Below are 24,300 nucleotides of genomic sequence, written 5' to 3'. Positions count from 1 at the left end.
ATCTCTGAACTTGATTAGCAAAAAAGCATTCCAGCTAAAGCCGATTTACGTGAAATTGGATTTTATTATACTAAGGTACATAATATTTTAATGATTTTTTTTGTATTTATTTAAGAGTAACAGTAACTAAACGAAATTTAGAAGCTCTCGCTGTGCTTACTTCTCTTACAACTGTACGGTAACCTAAATACAACAGAAACAACAGCGTACAATCAACACCAGTAACGAATGTTGTTAGAAACATTGAAGAGAGGAAAATAACCAAATCTTCTAGAAGCCAACATGTACTCTGTCAAATTAAAGAATCACCAACTTTTCTACAAAGTTTTCTCAAAGTTTTCAAGACTTAAGTTTTCAACCTCACTCAATCACGATGTTAGCTCAGTGCTTTCCGCTTCAGATAGCTGACGTTCTGTTTAAACATTTAGCATTTCAGATGGGTAAGTTCGATACAATTATTCACTATATAAACTAAAGAAAAGTGACATATAAATTTTACGAATAGTTAAGTAGTGCTTACCACAATTAAGTAAAATTTATGCAGTATAGTTTGAATTATGCTTCAATTAAACTTTTAAGTTATTAAAAATAACATCCTTTCTAAATTTAGAACAAGTTCACAGACTCACAAGAAACTTGATTTAATTTTACTCAAATTTTTGTTGCACATTAAAGGCGTGTAGCCATATTGAATGTTTAAAGACCACCCTTATGATTAAATTAAGAAATTACCCTCACTAAGAAGTAAGAGATGAAGCCAGACATAAACAGCACTATTGCAGCCACAAATAAATTAGGAGTTCATTAAAAAAAGAGTTTTAGAAATATAAGTACTTTCAAAGAGGACAAAATAACTAGCGTTTTGAGCCTCGTGTTTTTCGGATACTCTTAGACAGACGCTGACGTAACTCATAGAAGCGGACTATGAACGAAAAGTAAGTAACGTTGACGGGATAATGGCCAAAATAAAGCTGGGAGAACCGCAACATATGCAGAGGCAACGTCTTCTGGCTTTGAACTTAGTGGAGAGAGGTTGTAGACAGTGACTATGAAATAAAGCAGAGCTATGTCTTGCAATGGTCGTTGAGCCGCGTAACACACTGATCACCGTCTTGAGAGATCAATGAATCTGAATACTCAAACCATTTGAAGAGTAGAAAACTTATTATTCTAGGATAAGAAATCTGTTGAACTAATTGGGGTAAAACTAAAACAACTGATTAGAATATTATCTTTTATCAATTTTTAAATATTCACTACCTCATGCTTTACCTGACAAAGCATAAAGTTTGAATGGGGAATTCAATGTATCTATCATTTCAAACCAAATTGCTTGCTCACCATGATATTGATACTAAAGAAGACTAATAGCTTCATAAGAAGACATAAGCTTTTATTGCTTTTCTTGACTGCATAGTTGTAAATACTAAAAATTAAAGGTTAAATACACCAAAACGTAAAATGCAAATTGTCACCGGCTCTTGCTTTATAAAAAGCTAGAAAAAAGATTTTCTATTAATTTTTCGAAGCAATTAATGGCTAAATTTATGGCTTCATAAGAAGACATAAGCTTTTATTGCTTTTCTTGACTGCATAGTTGTAAATACTAAAAATTAAAGGTTAAATACACCAAAACGTAAAATGCAAATTGTCACCGGCTCTTGCTTTATAAAAAGCTAGAAAAAAGATTTTCTATTAATTTTTCGAAGCAATTAATGGCTAAATTTATGACCGAATAAAATAGATCTATTTATTTTTGCGCATAAATAAAATAAATTATGTTTTAATTAAATAATGAGCTAATTGCCTCGTTTGGGATACTAAATCACTTTTATAACAATTGATATAAATTATGCCCAACGGGATCATTAAGTTTGGAATACTTTTCAGTTACCCAAATTTATTAGCTATAAATCTAATAATTAGGATCCACTCATCAGTAATAAATTCAAATCAATACGCCCCCACTTAACTCTTGAAAATAACCATAAATAATTAAAATAAAATTAAAATGCGCCTCTTTAAATGCAGTTTTTGTTTTGTTTTTTAAAGAAACCTTTTTAAAGAAAAGAGATTTAATAGTTTCAGAACTTGATTGTGTTAAGCACCAAGAACTCTTCATGGACAAACGTCTTACGTGGGATCCACATACTAACCTTAAACGGAAAGAACTGAACAGACGATTCAAACTTCTCTCCAGACTTCTCGACAAATGATCGAAACTTTCACTAAACAACAAACGGCTTATCTCTATTCCATGATACTCAAACCTGCCTGGACTTACGGAGTGGAACTTTGGGAATCAGCCAAAGCTTCTAATATCTACAAAATCCCAATGATTCCAGTCAAAAACATTCCGTCGAATAACTAATGCCTCTTTACTTTGTATCCTAACTCTATCTTGCACTGAGATGTCCGTGTTCCGTATGCTTCTTTCTGATGCTGTAAGATCCTGCTACGATAAGTTCAACGCCTCAATTTCCTCAGATCCTAACTCCCCAGTTCCCATCTAACTCCTCCGAACAATCCTTCTAAACGGTTGAAGCCCAGTGACCGTGTGTTCTTAATGAAATAAGTGCCAATGCACAATAGTGCTTTGGTAGTTTCACCAATGGGCGAATTCTCCCCTCATGCTGTTCATTTATTTATAACATGTATCATGTCGAATCATCTGCACTTGTTGCGATTGGGCGCATAGCACCATAGCTCATCACTATATCAGCGGATACTGCAAAATTTGCTTCGTTCTATAAACATACGATAAGCAAATTTATATTTTTTTCGTCTCTTTAGACGTCAGTCTATGCAGATGTTTCATTGTGATTCACCCTCAGCGTTCAGGCTGCTCTCATTTATTTTCTTATCCATAACAATTAGATAATTTCAGTCATAACAAGATTAGAACTGACACCATATCGTGTCAGAGAGGATTCGCACTGGAGTTACGATACGCTTATTTACAACACATGGAAATACTCCTCTTGGCAAATCAACCAGAACTGTTCCATTTGACCTGCAATTTTGAACATGTGAGGCACGCTATCTATCTCTTCGGACAGAATTGTTAAATTGTTCATTGATTTTTGGCGTATAGCCGGTAGAATGTTACAGTTTGTCATTTTGACGCCACTTTCATGTAAAAATAAAAAACAAGTATCTAAAAAAAAATTGAAATAAAATAAAAATTATAAAAAATAATGACTAGACTGACCGAGTTCAAGAGCAAAAGTAGTTGAAAAGAAATGCAGTAGGACAGATGTAAGGAGTAATGCAACTTGCAAGGACATGGTCAACATGAGGTGCAGGTGTCCATGTCAGCAGTTTAAAGGGTAGACGCAGACTGAGGCGGTCGCAACTCCCACCACCAGATTTGTCCGCAATAGACGGCTACCGCCTCCGGTTCAACTGCTTCTTCCTGGGCAGCCCTCAAAGTTCTCTGCCGCCTCCAACCTGTACACAAACCAAAACAACAGAGTTATAAGGACCACCTGTTACATATACTCTTTCTTTATTTTTATATTATAATTTATAAATATTATTCGCAATAATAAAGCAGCAGATCTTATAGGATAGTTGAGCATGTTTTTGCATTTCTTCTATGCAATGTAATGTCTTAACTTCAATTGTATTGAACTCAGATCAATCAGCGAGAATTGCTTTCAAAGTTTTCTTTTACGTGTACAAAACATCGGTGGCATTGATTATTTTCTGTACTAAAGAACTAAAGAGAACAAATCACAAGAAAAAATTATTTAAAAATTGAACAATACAACAGAAATGAATTAGATCACATATTTATAACCTGGAATTTAATAAGTCGCTACTAAAAACTTAAATACTTTACTAAACAGATATCAGACTTAGAATTACTTGTACATAGTGAAAAGAGATGATGAGAATCTTCTAACTTCAGCTTTCCTACAAACCTCAATGCCTCTACTTAATCTGCTGCAGTATTTACTCGGTTTGGTAATCTCAGTACATAAGTATTTTTTGTTTCGTAATAAATCGGCTCGGTGTGAGCTGTTAAATTTAAATTATAGACCATTTAGGCCAGAAGAATGTCAGCTTTGTTCTCTCTGTAACTGCAGGGAAATAGAAAATGTAAAGCACTTGATCGCTATTTGTCCCATATTGAAGCCATATAGATATAGATATTTTAATAAATATTCCTTATCAGAAAATGAGCTGCTAAACCTTCTGAACGGCCAAAACTGGACTGCCTTAGTCGGATTTTTGAAAGAGGCATTATATTATAGATCTCTATTAGTTAGAGAATTTAATTATAATTAATATTCATCAAAAAACAGAGTTTTTTTTCCTTTAATAAGTGTTTTTTCTTGTTTTTTATTATTATTTTTAATTATTATATTTATATTGATTCTTAAAATGTAACTTCGCATTTGCAACTCTGCTGACGGATAATATCCAAAGCAATAATAATGTTAAATTATTGTATATATACACCTATGTAAAAATATTCCTGTTAATAAACATTAATAAATAAAATAAAAATAAAATAATAATTTCGTAATAAATTCCTAACGAAGATTAGCGAATAAATCTTTATCTGCAATTAGTAGAAATTGCTACCTTTCTCTCTGATGATTTCTTGCTCTCTAAATATGCATTAAACAATCAACCATTTGTGAATATCATTAAATTAACGCGTCAAACAACCAATTAGTAATGTTGTAAAATAAATGTAGTAAAGTGCGTGAATACATAAAAGAAATGTAATAGCATTACTGAAAACAGTATCACAAATCCAAAGGTTATAGAATCAAGATTAATTATCTCGTAGGGTGATTACCAACTGCCTTATTTAGGGCCACATTGAATGGCGAGGTCAGAAGCTGGAAGAGAGAAGTAGGAAACCGTGACTCCTTAAAGCTCTACACTTCCATCTCTACAGGATTCTTAGTCACATAACGTTGGGTATATAAATTCAAGTAGCCAGCTGGGCTAAGTATCAAAATGGCGAGAACTTTGCATGCAAAATACACGATTTAAAAAAAAAAAACGCGATAATTTTAGAACCTAAACAATAAAAGAAAACCTCTTTTTTTGTGAATGAGAAAGTAGGTTAAAGGCCGGAACTGATGCAAATGGCCCGAAAATGAAAGCCTCTCTGAAGTGGAGTTCTAGAATACGCACTTGTTAGAATATAATTTTTACGTCGTACATTGAAAACAATTTTTTAAATCTACTAGGAATGAAATTAAACGTGTAAAGTTTTATTAATCAGTAATAAAGCAGACTATTTCCAAAATCCTAGTTCAATGTAAAACATAGTTTTTAAATTTTGACTGACTAAATCTAGTGCATAGTAGTTTCATAATTTCAATTCATCTATTTTACTTTTATTCCGACGAGTCTAAAAATCAAAACGGTTCAAATTGCTGAGTTTAAGACTCCCATTCTGACACCTGTTCTCTTTTCAAACTTTGCGATAACCTTCAGTATTTACAGTCTATTGTCTATTTCACATCTTTTCAGCATTCGGTCATTATGATCGCTCTCCAAAAATTAAAACTATCTGGTAGTGAATCTTTTTTCTTTTTTATCTTGGACACGTTAGATTTGTGTATCTGGTAAAATTTAGAAGACACTGCGGATAGGTTGGAAATGCGTAGGCCGATATGGGCGCGAAATTAGCCACCCTTCTCCAAGAAACACCAGTAGAATCAATAACAACTTCAGATTTAAAAAAATATTCTCTAAGAGGATCTGCTACAATAAATGGACTAAAATTTACTCGATTTTAAAAATCGTCAAAGGAAGATTACTACTTTTATATAGTCCTCCATACCAGTGAAACCAAGGTTTACAGCTTTTTCAGAATATAGATTTGACTGTATCAACGAGCAGGCTGAGATTCAATCACAACTACTAGCCTCATCATTTGGCATACCTAGACCCTAAATGCTCATGCGTTAAAGAATCAACAGCCGAAGCCAATCACATTATCTTGGCCTGCAGCAAGTACAAGAATGGTAGGGATCAGCTGTGGACGGCAATATTACAGCTGCCCATTTACCTAGACTTATATAACTACATAAAAATAAATAAAATTACAATATGATCAGCCTGACACACACAAAACCAAAATACGACATTTTGAAAATAACTAGAATGTTATTAGGTATTTTTTTTTGTTTCACAGAAATATATAACGGTCGTGCTGTTTAGGAGCAAGCAAAAGCTGTAATAGCCTGAGGTGTAAAGACACAGCGGTACTGTTCATAATTCTCACCATATGCAACAGAACTTTAGATGAATAGTGGGTAAAAGGTTTTAAAGTGCAACCCACATAACTTATTTATGTATTTTAAAATGTTAAAATAATTTTCTATTTTCGCAGAATTAGAAAGTAACGCACAATTTCCACCAATAAATGATCACACTCAATTTATTTCATCGCAAAAACTAACTAAAGCTATTTCAGTTAAGTTAAATGTCGTTATATCTTATGCAGTACCTTTCACAGTATTCATAAAATACGGTTTTAGTTTAAATGTTTTTTCTAAAATAATTTGCTAAGCCAATTTACAAAAGGTTTTCTGTTTAAACGTTTTTTGTGTACCTACAATTATTGTACTTTTCGTTTAACCCAAAGGGCGAAATCTTATGGGACTGGTATTTAGTTAATTCTTGAACTCGAATGAAATGTGAGCATTGTCTTCGACATGTCTTTTGTAATTTCTCTGTTAAAACTTGATTTTGTTGATATAGTATTCGTGGATCTATTCATAGATACTAAAGAAACAGTTTAAAGAATTTGAGATATTTAATTCCGAATGGTTAAAATCAGATATTATTTCTGAATATTTGTAAAAGCAGGTAATTTTAGTGTAAACTGCTGCTTTAGTGTGAGGATCTTTTCAAGATATATTTTACCTCGTAGAAGAAAATGGAATTAGTTTTGAGCTGAGCTATTTGCAGATAGATAAGCTAAGCACAAACTAGGAGGCATTAGCTCTACGAAAGTAGTACTGGCTTGTGGACTCTAGGTTGAAATCATATCGAGGCGTCAGTGAATAATACTCTCGAAATACAACTACTTAGAGAGAAACGAGATTGTACATTTAGAAACTATTAGCGCAAGAATGGAACGTAGGAACTACGCAAGTCAACGCAATCTCAAAAATCTTAGAATTTAAAGAAACTAACATAATTACTTGGTGCTTAATTTTCCTAATAATTTACGAACTAAATTTTGCAAGATTTGTAAACCGTCAGTTTATTCAAGTGAACAGTGTTCAAATATGCATTTTTTACAAAACCTCTATTATTTCTAACTGGTGTCAATTATTCTAATAACGTATTTTTTCAGGTGGGGCTTAACGTCCAACTACCAATTAGGTGTCGTGGACGGGGGGCGGAAGCTCATACTTTACTACAAAGAATTTTTGCTAACAAATAAAAAGTAATCATACGCGGGATTCGAACTGGGAATTCTTCCACTTACAAAGCCACAATCTTGACACTAGACTAACATCCCCTCTAAAGTAATTGTCACTAATAATAGACAAATAAAACAACTCTTAATATTCTTATCAATGGAGGTTAACCTGAAAAATGATCACTATCAAATATACATATGTATTAAGCATTTAAAGTTGCTGCTTATGAAGAAAAAAAGAATAGGACTTGAAAAACTAAAACATTTCAAAGATAAAGAAATAACTGAGTTGCAAATATCATTACAGAACATACCAGGAGAGAAAAATCACCATGACCGTCGCCAGAAGCTAGTAGAAAAGCCTACCGTTAATTCAGCATAAATCCTGAATCAGAACTTCGTTAACCAGGTGATCCATAACTTAATTTGTTTACGAACGATTAATGAAAATGTCTGAGAGCCTGTAATCGAAAAATAATTGGTTCATCATGCAGTGTATGTTGCATCGAGTTTGAGTGCACGCGTGTGCACGACTCAACACGGCCAGTAAATATTTGAAAATTTCTTATAGCTGACATGCCAGTTATAACTCTACTTCAGTTGGGTGAATTATTTTCAAATTATCTATTATTATTATTATTATTATTATTATTATTATTATTATTATTATTATTATTATTATTATTTGAATTATTTCAAAAGTAATGAAGGCCAATTGTTCGCTAAGTAATTGATAAATGAAAGATTATTATTTATACTTATATAGTCGCACAATTTATTCTAAATAATATAAAAAAGTTTAAAAAAATAGAGGAAATAAGACAGGTATTATATTTTGAAGCAAAGAATTCGTCTATCTGCTTTAAGGGAATGATTAGCCTCCTGGGTAGCCTAATTGTGACATAAATGTGTTCTCGTAACATTATTTTTCACATTCTTTTAAGCACCCCATCATGCGCATGGATTATGTCGTTATTGCGGTTACCCCAGTCTTAAATCAGCAATAGCTTATACTGGACATATCAAAGAATCACTGCAGTAAGGCTGAGACCAGCATAGACAGACAGTTGGTGTGCAATTATTTGTCTCACCAAAACCACATGCAGAATCTAGCTCATCTCAACTCGAAACACTTTTACGCACAATTTAATATTTCATCAATATTAAATACTAAAATCCATCCTACAAACTCGGACTTTTAAGGAAGTCACAGTAGAACTTAAGGTGTTTTTGTCTTCCAACAACCAAAATCCAGAACGAGCCAGAACAGAAAGGAGTTAGCTAGAACTCGGTATAAATTTACTAAAATCATTAAATAATATTGTTTAGTAAGGGATAATTTAAAAAATTAAAAATCTCAGAAGTTTTCTTCTGATGGTGTCATTTAAGATCTAATATCTAAACCAAAGAAATGAACTATATTTCAATCTTTCAGCCCAACGATCGTAGGAAAGGTTAGAACGCATGTGTAAGTCATTCAAAGACCAGGGTTATCTCATTAAATTATGATTGTCTTGTTAGATTAAACAAATTCTAACTTAGGGCAGCAAATGATTTGAAAGGTTTTTTTTTAATGATCTCATTAAGTGAAGAATGTTAAAGAAGGACAGTCGTTAGATTAAGAAATTGCTATCTTGAAAACTACTTTTGTAGTACTTACATTACTTTGTATTTGTATAGCCAAATTATAAAATGAACTATTTTCAATTATTCTGAGGTTAAAATCACTATAATAAAAATTAGCCAACTCATACAGCTAGGTAATACACTAAACTGTCAAATAGTTTAAATCTTTGTCAAAAATTTGTGCATCAGCATTGGAAATATGCTTTAGAGCTATGGCCTGTAGTATATGGCTAACTAAAAGACGATTGGGAACGTTTAAGGCAATTAGCTTGGGATAGTGCACAATGGTAGGCCACTATTGATAAATTTAATCGATTTCAAACAGAAAGCTAAACCCTTTCACGTATTTTGTGCGTTACAAACTTTAATCGATAATTACTGAAGCAGCAAAAACGTTTGTAGATAGATGTTGGGCCCTTGAAATTTTAAGTACCATTTTTTTTTTTCGAATACTTGTACTGTAGGCGCGCGAAGAGGCCCACACCCAGAAGCAGAAGACGCGAGAGTTTTAGAGAGGGTTAATCTCTAGTGCCCTTATTATGTAAGCCCCACCACCTTGACAAGGTTGGACACCAAGTGGGGTCAAGACCGGAAGGGCCAGGGCCATAAAGAGGGCAAACAAAAGACACCGAGACAACCCTGCAGATGAAGATGGAGAAAAACTGATGCTGAAGAGAAGAATGTAAAGGATACAGGAAGGCGGTTGTTGCTCCTTCTTCTTGCCGATGAACGTGATGCACTGTAGCCTGGAAGGAACAGAAATGAGAACACAGCAAAGGTTATAAGTTGCGAGGCTACAGGAGTTTGGCGGGAACCAAACGCGGGAAAAAGCATGGCAGGAAAGTTAAAAGGGCCGCCAAGGAAAGCTGTGTACGACTGAACATATACAGTGTTCTCTAATTATTATAACTTACTTTAATTAGAAATGTGTCGCTGAGTAGAAGCTTTTTTTTTTTAAAAAAAAAGTCTTCATAGACCCGAAAGTTAAACTTTAAGAGAAGGATAAACCTTTGCAAAAACATGAAAGACTGGGTAAGTCACCGCGGTAGCCGTGAGGTTAGAGGCGAGGCCAGCAAAGCTTTAAGTGTGGTACTGGGTTCGATTCCCAGGTCCAGGCCTTGGATTGTACTTAATAGTTAATAAGAGAATTTAATTGTAAAGTACGTTCACTAGTCGCCTCCATACACGACCCACAAATTTGGTAGATAAGACGTAAAGCCCGTCTGGAAAAATAGCTATTACTTTACTTTTTTTTTAACAGAAAACTCAAGAGTACCGGCCACCCACTTTCAACATAATGCTAAATAGAGCTAGCAAAGCAAGAAGATTTCCTGTAACTCGTTAGCAAGTATTAGGTGAAGAGTTCCCCAGATAAGGACTGATAACGGAAGAACCGAAGCCATGAAATGATGTGACCATATCTGCTCGATGCCAGGACGCTGGCTGTTTCAAGATACTAAGAGCAGTCTTGGCTTGAGCTCGATTTATCTTGAGAGCAGGCTAAGCACTATTTCGATAGCCTCGGTTCTCAGGCGCAAGAGTTTCCACGATTTTCTTATATTAGAAAAAAATAATCTAATATGAAAATGTGTGCGTCTTTCGCTTGATTAGAAACATTCGAAAAAAGTTTATAGGTTTTATTTAAATTTGTATATTGGTTTTAGTGACCGTAAAAATATTATATTAAGGATTCAAATTGTCCAAATAAAAACAACAGCTCGTCTTTTTGCCAACGTTTTGACAAATATATTGCCTTCTTCAGGGCCTGAATATTACAAATAAAACAATACAAACAATTTAGAGAATTTAAAATCAGTGATATAAAAATACAAAAATGAATAAATAAAATATAATAAAGTTTTTATAATTATTGAAACTTAAGCGGCTACGCGGATTGGTTGAGTTACAGAAGAAGGCAATATATTTGTCGAAACGTTGGCAAAAAGACGAGTTGTTGTTTTTATTTGGACCGATTCCTCGCCAATTTTGAATCCTTAATTTAAATTTGTTTTTAATTTTACCCCTAATTTGCTGAACTGATTTTTTATTCCTGATTACTTGAACATCCGCTTTTAACATTAGAACATTGTGTTCTAGAATTATTATAGGAGATATTAAAAAGAAATACAAATCCATGGTACACTGAGTACGGATATAACTGGGTAAAGATAAAAAATAAAATATTTGAACGACATAACTATTTTCTTTTTTTACCGAAGGTAAAAGATGTATGTTTAATAATTTTAAAGCAGTTGATCTAAAATTAAGACTCATTTTTATTGTCCAATAAAGCGTTTTACTTCTGGAAATGAAGGAGCAAAAACATAAATAATATTAGTATTTTATTGGAAAGGAAGTTCATAATATGTATATCTATGGTGTCTTTGTTTTATTCATGATGATCCTCGGCGTGGCGGGTAGGATAAAGAGGAACAGTTCTCTACGTATTCATGAGCGGTTGTAGAAGAAGTGGTGTTACCGACAGGACTCGTACATACACAGTTATGTCTGTTACAAAGTGGGATGCAAATGTATAGCTCACACTTCTACCCCCAAGTGTACAGGACACAGTGAAAGGAACATCCTGCCGCTAACACTAGCACGCTCTCTATCGGTCAATATCATTACCATAGCTAGCACACACAGGCTATACCAGCCACTAACTTTAACGCGCTACAATTGCCTCTTACCGTTCTTCAACGGCCCTTTTACAAGTTGGTCTTATTATTAGGCTCGTTAGAGTAGACTAGCCATTTCCCAAACCAAAACAAAATATGTAGTGGAATAGGAATAAACTATATTGTTATTTTTTAACTCTCTTTTTTATTCATTTTGTTTTCAATGTTCGTTCTGCGGCATTATCTAACAATAAATAATTATTTCAACTAAAACTGAAGAAATATTTAATCCTAAAGAAAGAAAGGAGGTCGAAGTTTGCAGCAACAAGTGGTGCCATTGAAAACAAGTGAGAATACTTTTATGCAATTGAATTGAAAAGTTCGTTCGCATAGCCATTTTCCACAAGAAAGTTATTTACAATATTATAAACTTCATGCTGAAAAACTGCTGTAGTGTTCATTGATACATTTAGAATTTGAATTACAGCTTATGCTAAGCGAACGTTGTTCCTAATTTACATTCATTACTGGACACAATTTCGAGAAACACAAACAAGGAACTTATAGGGTGAAACTCTAAAGTAAAAACTGCAAAAATATGATCAACCCGTTTGATCCTCAACATACGTAGAGTAAGAGCTAACTAGCAAAAAAGCGCTTGAAGAAGTTATGGTAAACCTAAAATCCTGGACACTTCTGAACGGGCTGTCGCTGTCAGAACCAAAATCAGTTCTCTGCCCTTTTACTAGAAAGAGGAGATTGGGCCTCTCCGGTGAGATGGTACTGGCGAACTGGAAATTTCCATGCCAAATGTCCGCAAAATTCTTAGGGTTGACAATGGACAAAGTACTTAATTGGAAAAAACACATCGAAACCGTGGAACTAAAAATAGAAAAGTACTTTAACACATTACGAGCCTTTTCCCATAGGAAGTGGGGGGCGGACCCGGAGGTGTCCCTAATGTTCTACAGGGCCACAATAAGAGCGGTACTGGATTACGGGTGTTTTCTGTATGGTCAGGCCTGCAAGTATGTTATGCGACCCCTTCACGTACTACAAAATAAATGTATCAGATTGTGTCTCGGATTCTTGAACAGCACACCTGTGGACGTAATGTACGCAGAGGCTGGCGAATTACCGCTCGCTTATAGAATAGAATTACTGTCCGATCGATATGTCTTAAAAAAATTAGCCACGAACCGGATAATTTATAATAAAATAAGCCAATTAAATACCGAAGTCCTCACTCACAAATATTGGACAAAAAAGAAAGGCCCCATTTACACAGAAAGTTTTATTAGAATCTCTACCTTTAGAGATAAGGTATATTCTAATAATAAGTTAGATGTGTACAACTTAAAATACGAACATTTATTGAGCGAATTAAGTGTTAACACTTCCTTCGACTTGATAAAGGTACCGGAAAAGAGGAGAACCGCGGCCTTCGAAGATTACATTTCTTCCCATTATCCGGGCTCATATCGTTTATTTACAGATGGGTCCAAAATCAATAATAAAGTCGGAAGTGCTGTGTATGATCCGGTTCGGAACTATTTTACGATAATTAAATTAGAAGATGAGGCATCCATCTATACAGCGGAGCTAATTGCTATTTTAACGGCTTTAAAATATATTTATTCGTTGTCGGAGAAAAAATATACCATTATTAGTGACAGCCAGAGTGCGTTGTGTAAATTATCACATATACACAACCAGTCTGCAGGAATGAATCACATTATCGCAGAGATTGTAGAAACTATTGCCATTTTTAAAGAGAAGGGAGTCTGCATTAATTTTTTGTGGGTAAGGGGTCATTGTGGTATAAAAGAGAATGAAATTGTTGATACACTTGCAAAGGAAGCCACCAATAGTGGGGAAATGGCTAATTATAAATTACCACACACCGATATCAAGGGTATAATTGCAAAAGCAGCACTACAAAAATGGCAGACAGATTACAATAATGGTGATAAAGGTAGATTCTATAAAACTATGGCAGATCAGTTACCTAGACACCCATGGTTTAAGGGAACTGTCACTAATAAATGGGTTGTTACGACAATAAGCAGGCTGAGAGCGAACCACGCGGTGTGCGGATCGTATCTACACAGGATCAACAAAAGGTCCTCTCCTCTTTGCGTAGATTGCAATGAGGAGGAGGATTTCAAACATGTAATAATGATATGTCCACGTTATGTGGTAGAAAGGAAACGCATGTTTGACGATATATACAGGTATTTAGATGCACCATTTCGCTACGAAGACATTATATTCTCCACCAACATTTATGTGCTTAAGTCGATAGCAGAGCTAGCAATGAAATATGAATGTATTTAAAAGCGATAGCCGAATTAGTATGAATGGAAGAAAATGCTTAGAGAAGGATTACGTGATTTTAATTTTGGTTAAGCTCGTAGAAGGATGGTAGGAGCACAGAGTGCTGCTCCATCCATTAGCAGTAGTTTATGTAAATAGCGGTATATAGTAGAATGATGAATGTGTGAAGCGAATGTATCTATAAGTAAGAATGGAGAGTGAGTGATATTCTAGTGATAAGCACCTAGACGATGCTGGCTGTATGGCGGAAGCCAATGCCAAAAAATAAAAATAAAAAAAAAAAAATAAATAAAAAAAAGAGCTAACTATTCGGTCTGAAGTAACATAAACGATAATAAATCGACTTTCGGCGCAGATAGTTACAAAGAGAACGGGTGATACAATTAAAAGGTTTTCTATAGAGCTAATATTATAAATTCAGACAATATTTCAAGCAAAATCGTTTAAATTTTCATATAAGTAGCAAAATAACTATTAAGAAAGAAACTAATAGTTTTCTATTCCCAGACTGCAGTCGGAAGAAAAAGCAATAATGAATTCAATAATAGCAATCACAGAAGGGTTTATGTAATTCAATATTAACCATCAACAATGCAAGAAATCTGCATTTAACATTATTGTATTTGCAATTTGATATTAGTTAATTAACGCAGTTCAATATCAGATCATATTACCAACATTATATTGGAATATAATATTGGATATACGATTTCATGATGTAAAGCTACTGTTGATTATACTGACGAAATAATCAATAAATACGGATATGTGCTGGATGATATCGTTAATTAAATGACAGAAGTAGCAAGTATTTTTTCAATTTTACTGACCAGTGACAGATCTTCATTCATTATCAGAGATGGATTTAAGAGAATTCTGCTACGTTTCTGCCATACAATACACTTGCTGATTCTGAGTCAGAAACCGGTTGGAGTTACTTCATCACCTCTCTTAAGGGTTTAGGTGAAGATATTCCTCCACTTCTACCTGTTATGCCGGTCCGTGACTTTCCTCAAGAGTTTCCATTCTCTCACATCTGTGTATTCTTTCTTCTTCCCGGCGGGCACCCTTTCATAAATCTTATCTGGCCGCCCTACTCGGTGCCATCTTCGTAATGTGAACATACCAGCTCGATTTCTATTTCGGGAAATTCTCTCTTACTTCCACCACTTCTCTTATGTACCTTTCATTTCTCATCTTGTCCATCCATGACTCTTCTCAGAGATCTCCTCCAAAAATCCAACACCATACTCTTCATCCTCTTCTCATTTTTTTTTTTTTTTCTGGAGACAGTCAACGTTTCCACCACATTAAGTAGAATGCGTTCAATTATCGATTCGAAAATTACTTTTTTGTTTAATTTTGAAAAGATGGTATCCCATAGCAACAGGTGCAACATTTTTATTGCCTTCCTTGCTTTGTATTTCTTTTAAGAACGTCCAAATCGGATCCTCCATTCCTAGCTATCGTTAATCCTAAACCGGTTAGAAATATTAAAAAAAAATTGTGCTATGGCGGATAAAAGTAACGATGCAACTAAATGTATGGAAGCAAGACACAAATTTTAACATAATTAATGTATCAGAATGTAGAAACTGAATGAGAGTGACAAAGTACTCCGAAATTGAACGAATTCTCAGGGCAATAAATGTTGACCAGTGTATTTTGATTTGAATTAGAAAGTTTTAGGAAGTTGCAGCCCCGGAAGCGAATGTCAGAACTCCAAGACGAAGAAGTGACATGCTTTTCTTACGGCAGGATATAATCTTACTACCGTTTGCCAAAGGGTTTAATATTTGAAACTAAATATGCTACCGAACTAAAATTACGATAACTGTCTAGCCCCGATGTGGCCTACAGTTTTTGCCTCCGGGCCGATTAGGAAAGAAAACTTTTTTCATGAGCCGTATGAAGTATCAAAATTACAAAAGACAAGTACAAAAGTTGTACAATATCACTACAACGGATTTTTTAAAAATAAAATAAAGAATCTAATCCATTCGATCAATTATTGTAAGCTAAATAGCTAATATGGAAAGAATTATCGAGAGCCGCACAAACCCATTACGCTGGCCGTATGTTAGCCATGCCTTGACTATTACCAATTTACGCACAATTTGCCTTTGATACATTTTAAATACCGTCGGAGAAAAATTTGTCTTATTTCTTCAATAATCCATTTAGACCACTGTGATTAGATATTTAGACAACCGTATTTTTGTGAATGAGAAACGTAATTTTCGTTATCAGCTAAATAAGGCGAGCAAAACTGAAAGGAAGGAAAGTTTTTGAGAGTGGCTCGAAATTTAATTGACCAGCTCCTCAAGAAGAACTTAATTGCCGAACTGGAAATTTATGCTATGACCTAAAATAAGCATTACATTATATTGGATTTACGACGAAATTACAACTTTAAAATCGTTCCAGGTTAATTTCGAAAATATTCTTTACAATGATATTTCTGTAAAGCACTCATATTATTTAATTATTAAAATTTATTTAAAAAATTTTTTTTAATGATCAGAAATTAAATAACTAATTCATTAAATAAATTCTGAAATTCTAATTGGGGCTAAATTCCTGCAATAAAGCTGTAATTTTTATGAATCACTTTATATAATCTATAAAACAAAGTATTACATAATATTAATAACAATGGAACTAGTATTAGTCACTCCCAAAAGGCCTATAAGTAAATTTAAACCTAAATTTCTAATACATTCATCCCAAGGGAGTCTCTAGGGCCAAAGTTATCGCTACTACTTAATTACTTCAGTACATGAAACACATGGGGGCAAAATTCCTACTATTTAACCGCATCGCCGACCCACCAGCAAAATGCTAACCCCTTAACAAAGCTATTTCCATTTTCCCTCGCAAGATTAAACAATTACGTTCGTAAGTTTTAAAAATTTAGACATTAGTTTGGTTTATTTTTATTTATAATGAGGTATTTTCTTCAATCATTGAATTTGGTTTTGTTTTATTATTATAAAAGTCAAATTATTAATAAACCATGAATATAAAATTTGTAAACATAAAAATAGTTGAACAAAAACTTCTAACAAGAGGAAATGAAATTGTGGATCGCAAAGCCAAGGATGCGATTTCTCTACAACATACGTACATCTCCATACTCAATGTTGGTCTCCGATATTAAAAATATTGCAAAAGCAGAGTGCTATACTGAATGGCAGCGGTTATACAAATTGACAAAGGCGAGAAAAGGCCAATTTTACACAGCCATCCAAACTAGTGTCCCAAAAAGATCATGGTTTTTCAGATACAAAAACTACAATAGGAAGTATATTAGCACACTCATTAGAATGAGGTTTAACCACAATTATTCGCCGCAACATCTAGCCAGGATTGGGGTGGAAACATCTCACCAGTGTTCGAGTACTTCTGGAATTATAGCAGAAGCCAACTACCTAATTATGGAATGTGCTAACAATTCTAAAGGAAGAGAACGGTTGTGGAGGGCTGTTCTAGCGACTGGATGTTCTTTACCTGCCAATCTAAACCCTATTCTTGCATCTGATGATGGCAACATTTACACAGAACTCTTTGAATTCATAAAACTCAACAGGTAAGTTATCTTAACTCTGTAAGTAATCAAAATACTAAAGACGCTCGTCATGTATCGGGTTTACAGTCTAGACAACTAAGAAAGCAAAAACCAAAACTCACAATAATTTTAACTATGGATGTAAAGAGGACAACGTATATATTTATAAGTATAGAATCATTGATTTTATGCCATATGGAGACATTGGATATATTAACACGCAAAGATATTTCTTCGAACATCCAATATTTAACTAAATGGCTAATTTGCTAAGTTCAAGAGCCCAAAATCAAGGGAAAAAAAGGGTAATGAAATACCAAATCATAGCGAAAAACTACTCAGTAAGACGTATTTTGCCCTAAAGTATTCTGTCAGGTCCGATAGGTGCACCAAAACTATAAAATTTGAACAGAAGGAACCATCAAAAACGGATATTTTATATTATTGCTGAAAACTCCATTTTGGCAATTTGGCCAGATCGCATTATTTCTAGTTTAAAAAGTATTAGGTATTTATCCTACCAAATTGGGCGACAGTACCGGAAACTTTGGAAACCACTGATTTACGTAATTAAATGTTCTTCTAACTTTGAGAATTAGTAAAACAAAAAATATAATTGAAGAAAAATGAAGCTTTTCAGTAACTGAATAAGATTTAATTTTTTTTCAAATAAGATCCTCTTATCGCTACAAGAACTCTTCAAACACACATCAACCACTTACAGGACTGGCTTTTCAAATGGAGAATCAAAACCAACGTTACGAAGTCTAAGTTTATAGTATTTACTCTCAGACGGAAAATCCTACCTCCTGTCATCTTGGACCAAATTCTTATACTAACTGTGGACAATGTACGCTACCTTGGACTGCACCTAGACAAACGGTTGACATGGAATCCCCATACTAGACTGAAAAGACAAGAAACTAACCAACGCTACAAGCTTCTCGCCAGTCTAATTGACAAACGTTCAAAACTTAACCTAGATAACAAAAGACTCTTATATCTACTGTTACTGCGACCTATTTGGTCATACGGCATCGAAGTATGGGGATCGACTAAGCGTTCCTACTCCCTAAGCCTCCAGGCATTACAGTCAAAAATATTTTGAAAACTTCTTAACGCTCCGTTCTATGTATCTAACCTCACTATCCATAATGACCTCAAAATTCCTTTCATTACAGATCTTGCTAACACTCGTTTCTTCAAATTCCATTCCTCTACAGCAGCTCATCCTAACCCTCTCATAGAACACCTATCTTCCTCCACATTACCAGGTAATCCTCTAAGGAGATTGAAGAGAAGATGGCCTCGTGATCTTCTCTTATCGTGAGAGCAAAGCACGTTACTGGAGTGGCACCACTGGGTGCCTTCTCCACTCATGATTTTCTTTTGTTTCTTTTTTTCTTTTACCATATTTGCTTGTTGCAACAACTGTTGCAGTGGTAAATTACAATAAAAGATTTAAAAAGAAATAATAATAAGAAAGTACTTTTTCGCGTTCAGGAGATTTCAAAACTTCTATTTCTGGTGGATACTCAAAATCCAAACGCAGTATCTAGTCATGACAAACAAGAAAAAGGAATTTGTCCTGTTTAAAAAAAAAAAAAAAAAATCCAAAAAAGTAACCCATATTGAGAGAAATGTAATACAGCTTTTAAAGGAGTAGAGTACAAACAACCTTTCTCCACCTGTAAGTCTGCAACTTGTTCACGATTATGGTCGCTCTCTTTACTAAGAGAAACTATCCTTTTAAATTTTTATATCATCTAATCTGTTCCATATTAAAGGATCTAAATGGAACATTTGTCAGACTTGAAATCTTGTTCTCAATTATATGTACAGTTCCAGTACCCTGAACTTGATTATGAATATATATTTATTAAAAGCCATATGTTCTTTTTTTCTAAAAGTATGTTCACTTAAATTGGTGCTTTGCGAATCACCTTTCTCTCCACAGGATTGTGTGCGGTTATCAACAGAACAATAACTGTAGCTCCAAATCCATGGTGAATGAAGATTCAAAAAAACCAAAAGCGTTTTTGCGGTTTGTAAATGTAAGAAATTTTTGTCTCCGAAATTCACGAGAAAACCGGGATTTATAAAGAATTTTTCTTCCTTTTTACAGGAAGTTTATTGTTTTACACTTCCTTAATTGAAGTTCCGTCAATAGGTACGATGCAAAAAGGCAGCCCTCTCGTAGTTAATGGAAATTATTTATTTTGTTATTTAACTTTAAGGTTATAGTTCAGCAAGAATATAATTTATACAAGTCAAAGGTCATTGTTAAATATACGAAATAAAATTTATGAAAGCATAAAGATCTAATAATGTCACATTAATTACAATAAAATGGCGTTTTATCTAATAATATATGAATGAATATACCGTTATAATAATAAACCGCAAGAGATATAAGCGGCAATAAAATGCAGCCAGATAAAACACCAATAAGGTACATCCATACAGTTGAATGCTAATTAAAACTGTTCACTTTCGGCCATAATAAATTGTGTCCCTCTTATGTTAATATAAATAGCTTTTTTAAAAAATTATTTAAATATAAAGTGACTAATTTCAAAAATTAGTTTGTATTGGTTTGTGTTTAAGATATACAACTTCTTGTAGCTTAAAAACTTTTTAAGCTTCTGTGTTTAGAAAAATTACGAGCTTACTTATTACTCTTTTTTAGAAATTACATTTTTATGCCACTATCAACTTCAATATTTTTTGCGCATTGAAATATTATATTTAAAAAAGAAATAATAATTTCAAGGGAGATTTTATCATCATTTAAATGCTGTTTTTTCTTTTAATTTTTTTAAAATCTTTCATTGGAATTTACAACTGCAACGTTTGTTGCAACAAGCAAATCTGACTTGATAAAAAAACAAATAAAAGAAAATCATGAGTGGAGACGGCATCCACTGGTGTCTCTCCAGTAACGTGCTTTGCTCTCACGATAAGAGAAGATCACGAGGCCATCTTCTCTTCAATCTCCTTAGAGGATTACCTGGTAATGTGGAGGAAGATAGGTGTTCTATGAGAGGGTTAGGATGAGCTGCTGTAGAGGAATGAAATTTGAGAAAACGAGTGTTAGCAAGATCTGTAATGAAAAGGATTTTGAGGTCATTATGAATGGTGAGGTTAGAATTGTAGAATGGAGCGTTAAGCAGTTTTCGTAGTATTTTTGACTGTTGGAGATGTAGTGAGTTGGAACGCTTAGTCGATCCCCATACTTCGACCAAACAGGTCGCAGTAACAGTAGATATAAGAGCCTTTTGTTATGTAGGTTAAGTTTCGATCGTTTGTCAAGTAGTCTGGCGAGAAGTTTGTAGCGTTGGTTAGTTTCTTGTCTTTTCAGACTAGTATGGGGATTCCATGTCAACCGTTTGTCTAGGTACAGTCCAAGGTAGCGTACTTTGTCCACAGTTGGTGTAGGAGTTTGGTTCAAGATGACAGGAGGTAGGATTTTCTGTCTGAGAGTAAACACTATAAACTTTGACTTCGTAACGTTAGTTTTGATTCGCCATTTGAAAAGCCAGTCCTGTAAGTGGTAATGAGAAAAAAATAATAGGTTTAATCTTTGTTCACAATTGGGAGCTGAAATTATAGGAATGATTCCGTGACTTTGTTCACAATTTGAAACAAAGCGCTGAATAATAACGCTGAATTATCATTGATGGAAACTATGTTTTATCTTTCATACACCAAAACATTTTAGAGATAAATCCAGCAATACTTTTGCTGTAGCTCTCGTAGACTTCAGAACTGGTACGCTGCCTGTCAATTCAGTCTGACAACTGAAAATCCAATTAGATTTCCAATTGGTTTCTTTCCACCACCCAAATTGAAGATGTCGATTATATTAACAATATAATGCTGGACAGCATATACTAGGCTAGTCACCATCAAATCTATCAAAATTACTTTTGGATGAGGGATAACGCTGTCCTATTCCCAAAAGAATTATTCATTCCACCAACTCTCACGTCTGAAAGAGGAAACTCTATGCAACATAGATCCACCCAGACAATTTAGTGGCGGCCGGATTTGGGTATAAAATATAAAAGTATGACATAGAAGCCAGATTTATGGCTGGAATCTCACTGATTCCAGATGATTTACCTTTCTCTTTTAAAAGACAACAACAACATCCAGACTGATCCGACTTTCTACAAGAAATCTATTAAGAACTGTGGATTAGAATTCCATTCGTCCTGGTTCTGACTTGTAAACTTTACCTCCTATGTTCTAGCGTTGGTCAACCAAAACGATGGTTATTTTCACTGGTGAAATAACGGAAAATAAACATTACTTCTCCTGATGACCTTTTCATTTTCAATTTTCTTTCTTAGCCTCTTGGTTTCGATTTTTTCGACTCTGGATTTTCAAATAAATTACATTTGATGAGACTATCTCCTGCAATAGAACTTTAAGAAACTTCTCTCTCATCTACCCTTCTATAAGTTCACCCACTCTCTTGGTCCTCAAATATTGTAGTTCTGTGATTTTGTTAAACATTTTTCTTTGCTTCGCCCTAACTATTTTACTTAACAACTTCTTTAATTGAAAAAAAAATAAATTTAAGTAAATAAAAGAACTAAAGCTCTGCAACGGAAGTGTGGGTGTTTGAAATGGCATTTTCTTTCCCTTGCTCGGTCTAGAGTATACATATATATTTTTTATTAGAACCAATTTTATTAAATATGCAATGTTCTCTAATGTTAACTACATTTATTGCTAAGAAACATGAAAACAATTTACTTTATATTTATCTAATGCTAAATCCACGCTAAAAAACACCGAATCATCTATTTTATTAAGCGGAAATAACGGCTAATGGAATTTAAACTTGCACCATGTTTGTGATAATATAAATGTATGATAAATGAAATTGAATAAGCGAATAGCTCACTGGCATCTCTTTAAGAGGTTTCCTTTGTGTTAGTAGTTGGTGTCTAATATTAGAACTTCCTCTGTGGCGAGCCGAAAATTCCAGAATCCTTTCAGGAAGCAAGTTGAGGCCCATTTTATTTAATGGAACATTATTGAATTATTTAAGGGGCAACCGACAAATTTTTTTTAGAAGCCCTGAATTGTTTAGAATGAAGGATACATATTATAGAAATAAGTTAAATGCTTGTAATCATTTTTTACTTTTTTAAATTTGGACTTAAAAAAAAAAAAATCAAAATAAAATAAATAAATGTCTTTCCATTAAACTAACATCACTAAACAATCACTTTAATGTTATGTACGGAACTCGAAACCCTTTAACCTGCCAAATTTTATCAAAATCAGGCTAAGATTTACAGAGTTATTAGTAATAATTTTAGAGAGGGCTTTACTTACGTGGGGCAAATTTCCCTCCTAAATTATGTACTAGGTCAAGACCTACTTAAAGTATTTCATGAAATTCGGTTCACGCATGAAGAAGAATTACTGAGAATGATGTTTTAGCTCATATTTGGCGACTAATCTAACCAACATCTTTGCAAAAAAATTATACTTATAATCGAGGATATTCCCGATATATTAAAAAGAATTTGGGAATTTTATCTTTTCTAGAAAAAGAGAAAAAAATTGCCAAAGTTGGGTGTTTTTCAACGTCACACTTTTTCGTACAGTTTTTAACGAACAACTCTTTTACATCTGTCCTGCCGGAAAGTTTTAATGTAATAATAATTAACATTCTCTACAAAATCAGAAATTAATGAATTTTCGATTTTTATAAAACTTTAATGGCGTGCAAAAAATTAAAGAAAAACAGAAGTGGGATATGTTTAACGAGGAAAATATACGAGAGAGAATTTTAATGGTTATTAAATTATAGCAAACTACTGCAAAATGTATAAATTGGAAAAACAAGTTTTTCCAAATGCATCGATCAGTATAATGGAAAAACAGGATAGATACAAGATAGTTTTACTATATTCAACTCGTCAACAGCAATATTCCTTTTCAGCTTGGTGCTGCTGGATAATACAGAATACTCGACAGATAACATATAGTGGCCTTATATAGTGATTTACGTAACTTCCTCTGGTGGTTGCTAAGAAATATTGAAGAAGTGGTATGGATGGATACGCCAGCTCATACCGGCTGGAACAGGTAAATAGGTTCTGTCGTCTAAAAACGATCAAGTTTGGGTGTCCCCGTACCATCCTCTCAAAGTTGAAATCACCATTTTGCCCTTTTTCATTTTTCCTATTACTATATTATTTCTCTTTACTTATACTTTTGGAATTTGTTAGTTGATATGAAGAATGATTCATTCAATTAAAAATTTGAGTTGTTTGTGGGCAGTAATTCTTGAGGTTTTTGGTAAATGTGTTAAACATTTTGGCACGTAAGTGTGCCCCTTTTCAGTAATTGATCTAATAAGGATTTAGATTCTTGAGGGGCGGTTATCTTCTGTTTCGGATACAATCAGATAATCCTAATTCTGATGTTTTCTCGGTTGAATGATGATTATATTGTTATAAATTTGGTTTAAGTGAGCCGTGTCAGCTTTGTAACTAATTGATGTAGGATCATTAACTGTTTTTATCCACTTTAACACACCTAATAGTTTTGTATTTATAACATACTTGATCAAATATGTAATCCTAGCGTTTTTGGTTTAGAACCTACGGTTAAAAATTCTTTCGTGGAATAAATATTGCCACAGCATTCTATGCTACAACACAAGCTGAGGTTTAATACTAAACTTATTTTATTATTATTATTATTTTTTCTATTTTTTG

The 24,300-nt window shown here is 33.8% G+C and overlaps 1 protein-coding gene across 9 annotated transcripts in view; it reads right to left on the bottom strand.

Moving 5' to 3' along the window:
• Ddr (discoidin domain-containing receptor 2) overlaps positions 1–24,300 on the bottom strand; it is a 671,237-nt gene that overhangs the window by 368,837 nt on the left and 278,100 nt on the right. For all 9 annotated transcript variants that reach the window (XM_074119472.1, XM_074119475.1, XM_074119477.1 and 6 more), the window contains one exon: positions 3,212–3,450. In XM_074119472.1, the coding sequence (XP_073975573.1) occupies positions 3,212–3,296 (85 nt within the window). In that variant the 5' untranslated portion in view covers positions 3,297–3,450. The remainder of the gene's footprint in view (positions 1–3,211; positions 3,451–24,300) is intronic.

This window comes from Rhodnius prolixus, unplaced genomic scaffold (assembly GCF_049639745.1).
Source record: "Rhodnius prolixus isolate KJV_2025 unplaced genomic scaffold, Rpr scaffold_2, whole genome shotgun sequence".
Classification (NCBI taxonomy): Eukaryota; Metazoa; Arthropoda; class Insecta; order Hemiptera; family Reduviidae; genus Rhodnius; species Rhodnius prolixus.
The sequence above is the reverse complement of the archived record's forward strand: the minus strand, read 5'-3'. Positions and strand labels throughout refer to the sequence as shown.